The sequence below is a fragment of the Mytilus galloprovincialis genome, chromosome 7 (genome assembly GCF_965363235.1).
Source record: "Mytilus galloprovincialis chromosome 7, xbMytGall1.hap1.1, whole genome shotgun sequence".
Classification (NCBI taxonomy): Eukaryota; Metazoa; Mollusca; class Bivalvia; order Mytilida; family Mytilidae; genus Mytilus; species Mytilus galloprovincialis.
Window position 1 is genome coordinate 20,494,235 of NC_134844.1, and position 14,426 is coordinate 20,508,660.

At 32.6% G+C, this 14,426-nt stretch overlaps 1 protein-coding gene across 1 annotated transcript in view; it reads left to right on the top strand.

Annotated features, from left to right (window-relative positions):
- Positions 1–249: 249 nt before the first annotated feature.
- Positions 250–14,426, top strand: part of LOC143082505 (ATP-dependent RNA helicase dhx29-like) — a 32,599-nt gene continuing 18,422 nt past the window's right edge. The window contains exons 1-13 of the mRNA XM_076258202.1: positions 250–384; positions 2,328–2,386; positions 3,409–3,522; positions 4,072–4,201; positions 4,959–5,125; positions 5,491–5,583; positions 6,316–6,442; positions 6,832–7,119; positions 7,828–7,996; positions 8,247–8,370; positions 9,551–9,652; positions 10,159–10,290; positions 13,857–14,120. Of these exons, the coding sequence (XP_076114317.1) occupies positions 315–384; positions 2,328–2,386; positions 3,409–3,522; positions 4,072–4,201; positions 4,959–5,125; positions 5,491–5,583; positions 6,316–6,442; positions 6,832–7,119; positions 7,828–7,996; positions 8,247–8,370; positions 9,551–9,652; positions 10,159–10,290; positions 13,857–14,120 (1,839 nt within the window). The 5' untranslated portion in view covers positions 250–314. The remainder of the gene's footprint in view (positions 385–2,327; positions 2,387–3,408; positions 3,523–4,071; positions 4,202–4,958; positions 5,126–5,490; positions 5,584–6,315; positions 6,443–6,831; positions 7,120–7,827; positions 7,997–8,246; positions 8,371–9,550; positions 9,653–10,158; positions 10,291–13,856; positions 14,121–14,426) is intronic.

The following is a 14,426-nucleotide window of genomic DNA, read 5'->3' on the forward strand; positions in this document are numbered from 1 at the left end:
CACCAATCATAATTGTTTAAACAGGAAAGGTTTGGGCGTTGGCGGGATTTTCGTCTGCAAGGCACTTGCTGCCTTATTTGTCGTAAAACTTTAAAACATAAATTGATTTGATATAAAAGTTTTGAATTCAATTTAAAAACAATTAAACGACAGCTTGGTTTACCCTTAATTCTCTTTTTTGCCTTTTGAAATGTGTATGAGCAAACAATGTTAATTATCTAAGGGAGATAACCTGACATTTTTTTTTACAAACAGTTATCTTTCTTTGTGCCAACTGTCGACCTGACTCGAGGTGTTCAATATTAGATGAAAGCATGGGAAAGAAAAGACAGCAACAGAAGAACACAGAAACTGAAAAATCTGCTCCACACAAAATTGACAAAAGTAAATGTCTAATATTGAAAATACTAGAATAAACAGAAGTTCTGATATATTTTTGAAAGATAACAATCGATGATTCCGCTACTTTGTTATATCGGCCCGCTATCAGAAATGGGGTTATTTCGCCCCAAATCCCTTTCGCCCTTATTTAAAAAGTTTATTGCTTTTTGGATTTGATTGATTGATTCGAGTTTAAAACCACTATTAAATTTGATCACTGACATGCTTTTTCTTGACTGTCAGTTTGTTCTGGTAGGGAAGCCTGTGTGCCAAGAGGGAACCACTGACCTTTGGCAGGTAAACAGACAATCCTTGTCAATTATATTGGTGTCAAGCACACCAGTCATATGTGGTATTTGATATCACAACCATATTGATGACATTCTAGTGATACAGCTTAAGTTTCATAACATAAACAAAAGTGTATTGTGGCTGTTTTTTCACCTAAAATGTATCCCGTGTACAGACATACCTGTGCAGTTGGAAAAGTGTTTGGCCTAGCTTTTTCTAGATACACAAAAGTTGGTAAAAGTATTTTGTGTTCCAAAGAGATATTTTTTTTAGTTTGATATTAAAGCATTTTTTTTTCTTTTTCTGCAGAATGTTTATATTAAAGTCATAAGAAACCTCAAATCAAAAAAAAATAATGCATATGATTTTTATAACTCAATGGATAGTTTTCATTATAAAACTTATGTACATACACTTTTTTCTGAAGAAAATTCTTTAATTTATTCATATTTAGAAGAAGTTTACTTTATTTGAATAGCTTCCTTCCAGCAAGCAATTCCCCCGACATATTTTCCGTATGCAAGGTGACCTCAGTGTGACCCATCTCGTAAAAATCCGGTGACCACAATACGCATGGATGTCCTTAAAATAAACTATTATCTGAATTTATATGTTAAACACGTGCTCAATTTCCATGCTTTTTTGTTTATTTTTCGTCAATTGTTGACAAACAGGTGACAATCGTTAAACTTCGGCTTCAAAACACGAACTTTAATTACCTGCCATATTTTCACAACAACACTGACCGATTGAAGAAAAAAAATTGACAATTATACGAAATTTACACGAAAAATTTATAAATTCGAGCACAGAAGACTAAGTTTATGATGTTTGTCTGCATTGGTTCAAGAATTGGAAGAACATTATTTTTCACCGGTCACTCGTTTCTTATGACTTTAAGCTTAAGTTGAGTTAAATCTTCAAGATGCCCGTCTCAGATAACAGCTGTATTGTATTGATATTTACACAACAATCACTCAATCAGTGATTTAAAATGTTATATCCAATGTATTTCTGTTTTATTTTTGTTTTTAATTTAACAGGTTGGGGACAACCCACCAAATGGGGAACTGTTCCCCAAATGAGTAACACTCCCTCATTTGAGTAATCATTTGGTAGTGCTAAAAAAAAAAAATTTCTTAACTGATTCTTTTTTCTTTAAATGGCACATATTCAGAAAAAATGCAGCAACTTTTCCGAAAGATGATTATCCTTACAAGCCTATGAAAAATCAGAAAATTTAACTATTTTCAAGGCTTCTAACTTTAAAAACCCATAATAGAAATATAATTCTTTGGGAGAAGTTGTTCCATTTTCCAATTTTCTATAAATTTGTGCCATTTTACCGTAAAAGACCCATTTTTAGAAAATTTATTTTTCAGCACTATGAAATGATAACTCAAATGAGGGATTGTTACTCATTTGGGAAATAGTTCCCCATTTGGTGGGTTGTCCCCAACCTGTTTAATCATTAACAATATTGTTAAACCAGGCATCCGCCAGAAAGTAATCATCAACCAGTTGATGTTTTTTTGTACATAAAGAAGAAGAAGAATTGTGTACCGGTAATATGCCATTTAACAGCTGTATGTTCTGGTGACCAGTGAATCGGGAGGCATATGACTTAGAATTCAATCAGCCTTGTATGCTTTCAGGTAAAAAGACCTACTCATTACCAACAGCTAAAGTAGATGATCATGACCAAGATTTAAAGGTAATTATATCATGTATATGTTTGGTTGTTTAATCTTGAAGTCAGTAAAACTAGTTTAGACCCTGAGCTATTGCAAGTTTGTCCAAGGTTACTTTCCTTTTTTGCCACCTCTTTTGTCAAAACTACATTGTTCATCACTCCTAATTTTTTTCTGCAAACTGGCATGAATGCATTTTTGTTAAGAACTTATAAATTGTTTTTTTCTTCTTACTTACAATTTTTTTTCTCTCACTTTGTAGCAATGTAAGCTCATTTCTTATAATTCTATGCATCTGTTTATATCTAACATTGTAACAAATGAAAACAAATGAGTTTCCTGACTACATGTTAAAATTTCCTTTTGTTGACAATCATGTCACTTTTACCTTTTTTGGCAGGTACATGTACATGTAAATATTGGGGAACACCTTAATAACAGACAACACTGTTTGGTTATTTATAGGCATTTAAACTCCAACTCAAATTTATAAATTGCCTGTTTAATTACATTTCAATTTTCATGCCCCACCTACGATAGTAGAGGGGCATTATGTTTTCTGGTCTGTGCGTCTGTTCGTCCGTTTGTCCCGCTTCAGGTTAAAGTTTTTGGTCAAGGTAGTTTTTGATGAAGTTGAAGTTCAATCAACTTGAAACTTGGTACACATGTTCCCTATGATATTTCTTATTTTAATGCCAAATTATAGTTTTTATCCCAATTTTACGTACTGTCCACTGAACATAGAAAATGATAGTGTGGATGGGGCATCCATGTACTATGGACACATTCTTGTTTATTTAAAAATTGCAAAATGAGTGCTTAACCCTTCACTGACTTTGAATATCCATTTAACCTTTCTCTTGCATGCTTACCTATAGTGCATATTTTAAGAATTGGTAATGAGTTTAACATGTTTAACATTTGAACTTTATTTCCGTGAGATCGTATGCTGAAGTTCAAATTCATTTAAATTTATAATTATACATGCATATGGCGATTTTTGGAGATGAGGGAATGATTGCCTTTGTTCTATAATTTTTTGCAGATAAGAATACCACAAGATTTGGAAAAGGAGATTGTTGATGTGATTCAGGATGATTATAAAGAGCTGAAAATTACAAAAGACCTGTCCAACAGACTGACAACAAAAAAGCTCACTGTATGTTAACTTTTATTATCATGGTCTGGTCACAACTGTTAGTTAAGTTTAAGAATAAGAAACTTTCCATCACATCATACATTTTGCTTTGAATGTATTTGGAACAGAGAAAAGGAGCCTGAGTGCAATTGTTTCCAACCTTTTCTATTGAAACAAATTTGCAACCATACTGTACGTGAAAAGAGGGCTTCATTTTCTTAATTTAGTGGAAACTCCCACATTGAATTAATTTTAGAAAAAGTCTGGAAAAGGCCATGATATTTAGTATACATGTACTTCAAAATTATAGAAATGTTACAAATCTTTGAAAGAGGGCTCAAAAATTGTGTAATCAACTCCTCCAACAGTTATCAACCAAGATCCCTGAAAATTCTCAGGAATATTGCATTATATTGAAGTTGTGAACCTACTATTATGGAACAATTTCAAAAAATATATTACATCTCATATTTTAAATATTTCAAAGCTCATAATATTTTAGCGCTCCCCATTGCTTTAGAAACATTCTGCACACCTAGTGATTCCAGCCTAAGATCTGTTATTTTTCAGGACATGTACACCAGTTTAGCTGGAGCAGGATTTAGTCATTCACAGATAGAACAAACAATGACCAATACAGTATTACATGGAGGAGATCTTATTGATGCATTAGATTGGCTTTGTTTGAATTTAGCTAATAGTAATTCTTTCTTATATGTTAACAACTATGTGCACACAAATGATCACAAGTAGCTTAATTTATTTACATATAATACCACATATAATTCATTGACATTACATACATGTACTAGAGACAAATTAGCAACTATGAAAATTTCATTGAAATGTACTATGAAATTGATTTTATCTTAGACATTTAAAGTGATTTAATTTATATTATTTATTTTATAAAATGGAGTTCATCTTAAACACACCCGTTAAAACTATTGATTGATTGATTCAGTAGAAAATAGTAAAGTCATATTCAGGACAAAACATGATGTCATACGAAATACCCTGCTATGTGCTAGACTTGTGTGCTGTGTGTCAATTTTAACATGCTAAACTCAAAAATATTAGTTTATCGTTACCAGGAATACATTTTACTAGATTTACAGATTAAACCAAATCTGAGCATTTTGCTATTATTCTTTAAATGCTGAATGCTTTGCATAATAACAACAAACAGCAATTTTAAACTCTTTGGTTTGAAAAAACTAGGTAAAAAGCCAACAAACAATCTTTTGTACTTGAGGTAGTAATTGCTTAATAAGTTTAGACAATTTTAGTACTTAAATTTGCATAAATATTTATTCTTTCAATGAATGCATTATAAAGTACATTCAAATATTCTCTGAATGTTTTTGCTGACAGAAAATTTACATGAACTTTGTTTGAAAAAAAATATGTCACTTGAATTTTTTGTGAACGTGAAAGACAGGTTCATATGTTTGTAGATCAACTGCCTCAAGGATTTTCGGACACACTAGCAAAGGAAGAAGTGAAGAACACTCACAGACCAAAATTTGATGACCAGCTTACAGAACAGAAAAAAATGCTGCCATCAACAACTGCAAAAAAGATTACAGCTGAAAAATCAAATACAGATGAAAAACCTCACGGAGTATAGCAGGCTTATAGATCAATTATGGGGTTGAAAACTTGAATCAAGACACCTAAAAATTGCACAAGTTTATGATTAGTTGAGCTATTTTTAAATAAGAATTCTCTGAGTTTTATCTATATGTCAACGAAAATTAATTTGCTTTCAGATTATAGTTTGTTTCATTTAAAGAGGATAAATTATTTTGAAAAAAAAATGTTTTTTAAATTATTTCATGGTACAATGAATTAAACTATTTAACACATTATAGGATTGTAAACAGGGGGACAGTACTGAGTGTGTGTACATCATGTTAAATACTTTTATTTAACTTTATTTGTATAGAAAAATAATAGTGTACTAAATTGTTAGCATGATCTTCTCAGAAATCCTCCAAATCGTCTACAATGAAGGACTGGATTCTACAGTATACTGAGAACAGCTCTGATGAAAGTCAATCTGAAGAAGAATATGACCCAGTAAGTGGGTATGGAGTATGAAATATCAAAAGGTTTTTATGCCCCATTTATAGGCATAATGTTCTCGGTCTGTGCATCTGTTCATTCGTTTGTCTGTCTGTCTGTCCTGTCCCTCTTTAGGTTTAAGTTTTTGGTCAAGGTTGTTTTTAATGAATTTGAAGTCCAATAACTTGAAACTTAATACATTAGTACACATGTTCCCTGTGATATGATCTTTCTCATTTTAATGCCAAATTAGAGTTTTGATCCAAATTTCAAGGTCCTCTGAACTTAGAAAAAGTTTGAGCGAGTGGGACATCCAGTACTATGGACACATTCTTGTTTTACCTTCAATTACTTTGTGTTTTGGCATTCTGTCTCATTGAATTGTCTTTTATCTATACATACTTGTTCTCTTTTCACAACATAACATTAGGAGTAAGAAATGTATATTATTTTTAGATAGTCCTAGCCTATTGAACTTTTTATCCCTTTGACCAGAACTTAAGCTCATCATTTGTTTAAAGTCAGATATGAATGCTGGCTAGGTAAAGGGTATGCCTTTTAAAATGTTGGCAATTTCAAAAACATCCCTTGTGTGTTACCTAATAATTTCAGCTTTTGACAAATTTGAATAAATGAAACTGATGTAAGAGTTGAATGTAAACTATTTGATTTTCTGAAAAGTTGTTTTGCCCTTGAAAAATAAAGATTTATCAACATTATTGAGTCATAAAAATATATATATTTCAGAATGAAAAATATCTTGAGCTAACAGCGAAGCTTTTGGATGCCAGAGAAGAAGCAGTTCAAGCTAAACTAGAGGGAGCCAAATCTAGACAGAAAGAAATATCAAATAATATAAGAAAACTAGTTCAAGGTACATTTTTCAGTTTTCATAATGGTAAATATATTTGTAATACACAGAAACTTTGCTATGTAAATGAACTGGAAGCAGAATAATCAATTGAGGAAATTTTGTAGATAAATCAATTTTTGTTCTGTCCATAATAATGTAAGCATCCCCAGTATTTTTATTTGAAGTAGAAAGCTACAGTTATTACATGTGTAACTGTTAGTTCAAAATTCTATGACTATAATTTTGCACTTTCTTAAAGGATAAAAATGAAAACAAACTGGAGGGGCCCTGAAGGTCTTACAATACATAAAATGAAAAAAAAGACAGGCAATGAGTTAAACTAGTGGTCAACTTAATCAATTGAAAATCATGTGTTCTTTAAATAAAAATTATCTTCTGATATGTTGTAGAAATGAATGCTATAGAGGAAGATAGCAGGTTTAACCCAGCTGTAAAAATAAAAGACCTAGAAAAGGAAAAGATTAATGAATCGGGTGATCAAGGACAGGCATCAACAGTTATACAGTCACATGACACACCATGTGATCAGGGACTGGCAGCATCACTTAGTCAGTCACATGACAAACCATCTTTACCATGTCAGCAGGATGAATCACCAGATGAACAAGAGGAGTCAGAAGACTTTGGTGATGCATTTACTATGTTTGAAAATCAAGCTGCAGAAGAAAAACCAAAAGGTAAGAAATACAGTTGGAACAAGTACTTATAGATTATCGTTGATCATCTCAACGAGATTGATTTTCTCGCTTGAGCTGGTACAGCGAAAGTGAGAAAAGCAATCGAGTTGAGATGACCAATGATAATCTGTTTATCGCTATTTTATCTATGACGACGTTGTCAATTTCATGTCAATTTCGTAAGCAACGCCACGTGGCCTCCTTAGTTTCTAGCGATAATTTTTCCATCTCAAGCGAGAGGCATGATATGAAAATTATCACAAAAAAACATCAAAAGAAAAATGCACAAAATAGCGATAAACATGGTTATTACAAAATAAACTGTTTAATATATATATGCTAAATAGGGGAGTTTGATCCAGATTTCATGGTTTTCTGAACATGGAAATGTCATATTGTTCTATTGACATATATTCTTGTTTTTTTTAGAAATTGCCATTGCTTTATTTAAAGCACTGTTTAAATTAGAAAATACAGAGCAATTCATAGGAGTTTATAATGTGAGGACTGGTTTTCCCAAATGTATACTAAATTTGAAATTTAATCACGCATTTATATGAATCCGGCCATATAGTTCATTTAATCATTTAAAATAAAAATGATAAGATTTGAACAAAATGAGATTTGAACCCATTCACATTTTCTCATTAACTAAGACAAAGTATTCATATATGAATGTACAGTTTGTTTATTTATATATATTTACAGAACCTAAGATTGATTTGAGCCAACTAGATATCAGACAATTTGAGTACACTCGGCAACAGTGGACTGGTAAATCTCCTAAACAGTTTCTCATAGATTGGTGTCGAAAACATAAAGTTGATTCTCCAAAGTATCATAAAATGAACCCTGTCAGAAATCTGTGGAAATGCAGGTATGATATAGTTGAAGTAAAATAATGGCATTGCAGAAGGGAGGGGGGGATGGAACATTCAGTAAAAGACCAAAGATTATCTTTAATGATTTATTAGTGAGGCCACCCCTTAACATATTCTTTGTTTATGTACAGTTGGGAAGGTAGGTAGATTTTTTTTTTTAAATTTCGAACATCATAAGTTACAAGTTTGTGAATAAGATATTGCAAAATGAAGGCTGTATAATATTTTTGCTGGTTTTTTTTTCAGAGTGACAATAGGAAGAAAGAAAGAAGAAACTATTGAAGCTTGTCCTGATATTCTATGTGAAAATGTGAAAGAAGCTGAGCATTTGGGATGTACTCTGGCATTATATCAATTATGTAAGGGACAGGTAAGAAGACTGTTAATTAGTATCATTTGTGCTATTATATTCATCACTCTTACATTACTGAATAGCTGGTATGATAAAAGATTACTACTACGAACAACTGATATATGATTTAATTATTTTCTTCAATACATTTTTAACCAGATTTTTGTGTCAAAAATGTCGATTATTGATTTGGGGATGTACGGCGGTCGAGCAGGCGGGCGTTTGTGCGGGCGGCAACCAAATGTTGTCCGTTCATTTACTCATGAAGCGTTCAACCAAACCTTTTAAAATTTTAATATGTTGTTACTGACAACAAAATGGAGGTCAAGTTCAATAATGACGATTTTGACTTTTACTGTTCAGGAGTTACGGTTCTTGAAAGTTTAAAATATGTGGTGTCCGTGCATTTACTCAAGAACTGTTCAACCAAACCTTTCAAAATTTTAATATGTTGTTACTGACAACATAACGGAGGTCAAGTTCAATAATGACGATTTTTACTTTTACCGTTCAGGAGTTACGGTTCTTGAAAGTTTAAAAAATGTCGTGTCCATGCGTTTACTCATGAACCAGTCAACCAAACCTTTTAAAATTTTAATATGTTGTTACTGACAACAAAATGGAGGTCAAGTTCAATAATGACGATTTTGACTTTTACCGTTCAGGAGTTACGGTTCTTGAAAGTTTAAAAATGTTGTGTCCATGCATTTACTCATGAACCGTTCAACCAAACCTTTTAAAATTTTAATATGTTGTTACTGACAACAAAATGGAGGTCAAGTTCAATAATGACGATTTTGACTTTTACCGTTCAGGAGGTCCTTGTAATATTGATAAATGCCAGAACACAAATAAATGTTAAAGAATCCGGTTTACTGTCATTTTGACAGCTCTTGTTATCTGTAATTATCATCTATAGTATTTTTTGTGGACTTAGATGTTTTTTTGTAGGGGAATGTAATGCTTTGCTGCTGTCTAATAAGTATAATCTTTGCATCTTTTTTTTTCATACTTAGTGGCTAACATATGATTTCAAATTAAACCAGAGACAATTTTATATGTTAGGCTTTAAATCTTGTCTAGTTGAGACCTACTGTATATAAATATAGTAGTACCTTCAAAAAGTCTGTCTGTCTTATTCTAATATCTGAACAAATCTTGGATATGTAAAGAATTGTCTTTTATTATGATTGTTTAGGCTATACATCAGTTATTGCCTCCACCGTACAGAGATGTTTGGTTAGAATGGCAGGATTCAGAGAAAACCAAGGCTAAGGAAGCTCAGACAACAGAAAATAAGGTAAAGTAGTTTTGTAAACACATTGTAAAATTTTACATTTTTTAATTGATTATCAGCATTATCAGATCTCTCAGAAATTTTTCATTTAAAGTTTTGAACCTTTTTGCAGAATATCATTTTATGACACATTTTAAATAGAGCAATCATCTAATTGCATTAAAGTAAACATGATGCTGAACACGTATCAATTGGTGCAATACTGAAAACTTTATATTTATTAAAGATTGCAAGACGTGTTGGAATTCAAAAATCTGAACCAAAAGAATCATTTGTCTATTTTAGAAAACTTTTCATAAGCTTTGGATGTTAATATTTTGTAGTTAAGTACATGAGAAATGTGTATGTTTTTTACTATTTGCAGGAAGATTATACCAGAATATTATCCTCATAATGTTATTTTATTGTTATAGCTTACATGTGCTTTAAATGTACTTGTATAAAAATACACTATTTGATAGCATGTGTGATTTATCTGCCAATTTACCAGAAGAATTTATTAATTGCAGCCAAGAGATCAGCTTATAACTAAGTTGATGAAGAAATTACAGTTGGGCAGTAAAAATAGTGAAAATAAGACTACAGAGGGAACCAAAGATGATGATGACACTGTTGACTCATGGGAAAATTTAGAAGAAGACGTAAGAATTAGAATTGAGAAATTATTTTTTTATAAAGTGAAATTAATTTATGGATTGACTGATTTGTGCTTTGAAAAGGTAGATATTACTTGTTTATTAAGGAAAAAAATATGTCGAAACTTGTTTCATTTAAACTTTTTTGTACAAAACTACCTTGCTGAACCAATGTTTTAACTTGAAATCTCACAAGCTAACAATTTGCAGAAGACAGAAGTGCCTCTTCCTTCAGCCACTACCTAGTTGTAATGTGATCAGATTAACCACATCAATAAAACACTTTTATTCAATATAGTGAAGCAAAATATTATAAGATCAACTAAGGATTGTACATCTATAATAGGTTGTCATTTAAATGAAACTTGAGATCCACATTTATATATAAAATGTACCTGACCATACATCTATAATAGGTTGTTATTTAAATGAGACTTGAGATCCACATTTATATATAAAATGTACCTGACCATACATCTATAATAGGTTGTTATTTAAATGAAACTTGAGATCCACATTTATATATAAAATGTACCTGACCATACATCTATAATAGGTTGTCATTTAAATGAAAAACGAGATCCACATTTATATATAAAATGTACCTGACCATACATCTATAATAGGTTGTCATTTAAATTAAACTTGAGATCCACATTTATATATATGTACCTGACCATACATCTATAATAGGTTGTCATTTAAATGAAAAACGAGATCCACATTTATATATAAAATGTACCTGACCATACATCTATAATAGGTTGTCATTTAAATTAAACTTGAGATCCACATTTATATATAAAATGTACCTGACCATACATCTATAATAGGTTGTTATTTAAATGAAACTTGAGATCCACATTTATATATAAAATGTACCTGACCAATGAATAATGAAGGAAAGTGATAAAATACATCAAATACGAACAAACAGATTGTGTGATGATCTTAGCAGTTCATTGTTTGAGATTTGAAAAAGGCTGTACCATCAATTATACTGAATATGTTTTTGATATTGCCTATTGGAATTTGTGTAAACAAATGTATTGTTTAATAATTAAAATTGACAACAACACTTCAAAAGATCTGCAATTTTATTATCTATGTCTACATGTTTCGCCTGCAAGGCAGGCTTCATCAGGACAATTTTTATACAGAAATTGAGCCCCTGAAGTACTCCAAAGTGGTGCATTGAATTTGACGTCGTCATGGTGAGAGAAACAATGAAAAGTGAAAGTAGCAATACAGAGTTATAAATAGATAAGATAAATATAGAAAATTAAAGTTTGTATACAATGTAACTTGAGTTTGTTTTACTATTATATGATACATGAAATTGTTCTAAAGGCTTGGCATCTAATAGGACGAACTTCCCATGGTTCCTACCACTTCGCAAGGCTTCTCTTCCAACCTGGCCATAGTTGGAGGTTACTACTTCCCGGCGCGTCGGCAACAATAGGAAGATTATGATCGCCGCTGTGGATAATAAAATCGTCAAAAACTGTACCTTTGTTAATTATTCGGTGACTCTATATAATTTTTGGATCGTCTGCAGTAGTTGGTCTGTATAATGGCATAGTTGTGAATTCCTGGTTCATTTAAGATTGGCGCCCGTGGTACGTTTCTTCTGCAATCATTTATATCTGCTATCATTTATAGATGTATAGGTGGTATCGGACATCTTGGTCATCTTGATTCAGTTGTTATTTCGTCGTAAGTATGGAATATTCCTTGGTCCATGTATATGCTGGTGGCCTGTAGATCGGCGCTGTTAGCTTGGCGGTTCCTTTCGGATGCAGGGGTTCACGATTAAATAATAAATTAAATTCCGCGAGGTGAACCAACGCCTGTGACATCGTTTTGGTAGAGTCCCTGAAGTGGATACCTTGGTATGCCGGGTTGTCAAATCATGCAAATGAATGCAATCCTTAAATAATAATTAAAATTGACAACAACACTTCAAAAGATCTGCAATTTTATTATCTATGTCTACATGTTTCGCCTGCAAGGCAGGCTTCATCAGGACAATTTTTATACAGAAATTGAGCCCCTGAAGTACTCCAAAGTGGTGCATTGAATTTGACGTCGTCATGGTGAGAGAAACAATGAAAAGTGAAAGTAGCAATACAGAGTTATAAATAGATAAGATAAATATAGAAAATTAAAGTTTGTATACAATGTAACTTGAGTTTGTTTTACTATTATATGATACATGAAATTGTTCTAAAGGCTTGGCATCTAATAGGACGAACTTCCCATGGTTCCTACCACTTCGCAAGGCTTCTCTTCCAACCTGGCCATAGTTGGAGGTTACTACTTCCCGGCGCGTCGGCAACAATAGGAAGATTATGATCGCCGCTGTGGATAATAAAATCGTCAAAAACTGTACCTTTGTTAATTATTCGGTGACTCTATATAATTTTTGGATCGTCTGCAGTAGTTGGTCTGTATAATGGCATAGTTGTGAATTCCTGGTTCATTTAAGATTGGCGCCCGTGGTACGTTTCTTCTGCAATCATTTATATCTGCTATCATTTATAGATGTATAGGTGGTATCGGACATCTTGGTCATCTTGATTCAGTTGTTATTTCGTCGTAAGTATGGAATATTCCTTGGTCCATGTATATGCTGGTGGCCTGTAGATCGGCGCTGTTAGCTTGGCGGTTCCTTTCGGATGCAGGGGTTCACGATTAAATAATAAATTAAATTCCGCGAGGTGAACCAACGCCTGTGACATCGTTTTGGTAGAGTCCCTGAAGTGGATACCTTGGTATGCCGGGTTGTCAAATCATGCAAATGAATGCAATCCTTAAATAATAATTAAAATTCACAACTATGCCATTATACAGACCAACTACTGCAGACGATCCAAAAATTATATAGAGTCACCGAATAATTAACAAAGGTACAGTTTTTGACGATTTTATTATCCACAGCGGCGATCATAATCTTCCTATTGTTGCCGACGCGCCGGGAAGTAGTAACCTCCAACTATGGCCAGGTTGGAAGAGAAGCCTTGCGAAGTGGTAGGAACCATGGGAAGTTCGTCCTATTAGATGCCAAGCCTTTAGAACAATTTCATGTATCATATAATAGTAAAACAAACTCAAGTTACATTGTATACAAACTTTAATTTTCTATATTTATCTTATCTATTTATAACTCTGTATTGCTACTTTCACTTTTCATTGTTTCTCTCACCATGACGACGTCAAATTCAATGCACCACTTTGGAGTACTTCAGGGGCTCAATTTCTGTATAAAAATTGTCCTGATGAAGCCTGCCTTGCAGGCGAAACATGTAGACATAGATAATAAAATTGCAGATCTTTTGAAGTGTTGTTGTCAATTTTAATTATTATTTAAGGATTGCATTCATTTGCATGATTTGACAACCCGGCATACCAAGGTATCCACTTCAGGGACTCTACCAAAACGATGTCACAGGCGTTGGTTCACCTCGCGGAATTTAAATGTATTGTTTATACGTTTAAAAAAAGAGAATAAATGTCTTATCACTCGTCAACATTTGGCTCATTCTATAATTTACTTTTCTGTATGTTAACAGATGGAAACTGAGAAACTACATACAGCTTCCATGCCAGGGTCAAAGAAACATAGGTCAACTATGGACAGTACAGCCTTATTGGATTTGTGTAAAAAACGTCAACAGACAGATAGATATAGATCTCTCCATCAGACACGACAGAATTTACCTGTTTATCAGTACCGTGAATCAATTGTTGATCAGATCAGACGCAGTGGTGTCACTGTTATAGCTGGGGAAACAGGAAGTGGAAAAAGTACACAGATTCCTCAATTCCTGTTAGAGGTTAGACTTATACTTTAGTTTTAGTTTGGAAAGTATCTTATTACTCATTTAATTTGCCAGATGTGTTTACGTAATCGATGGCTTATTGCTGCAATGAGTGATTAGTTATCAAGATATGTCTTAACAATATGAAACATTCTATACTCTGAATTTCATCATTCTTTTGTTGGTAGTAAATTTTATCTATTTAAAATCTGCATATATACACAGTAAAAATGAAAAGATCAACTATTTGATGATGTCTTTAATCTACTGGTGAAGATAAGAATAGTAAGTGTTACCAGTCAACTCAATCCTAGGGGCAAG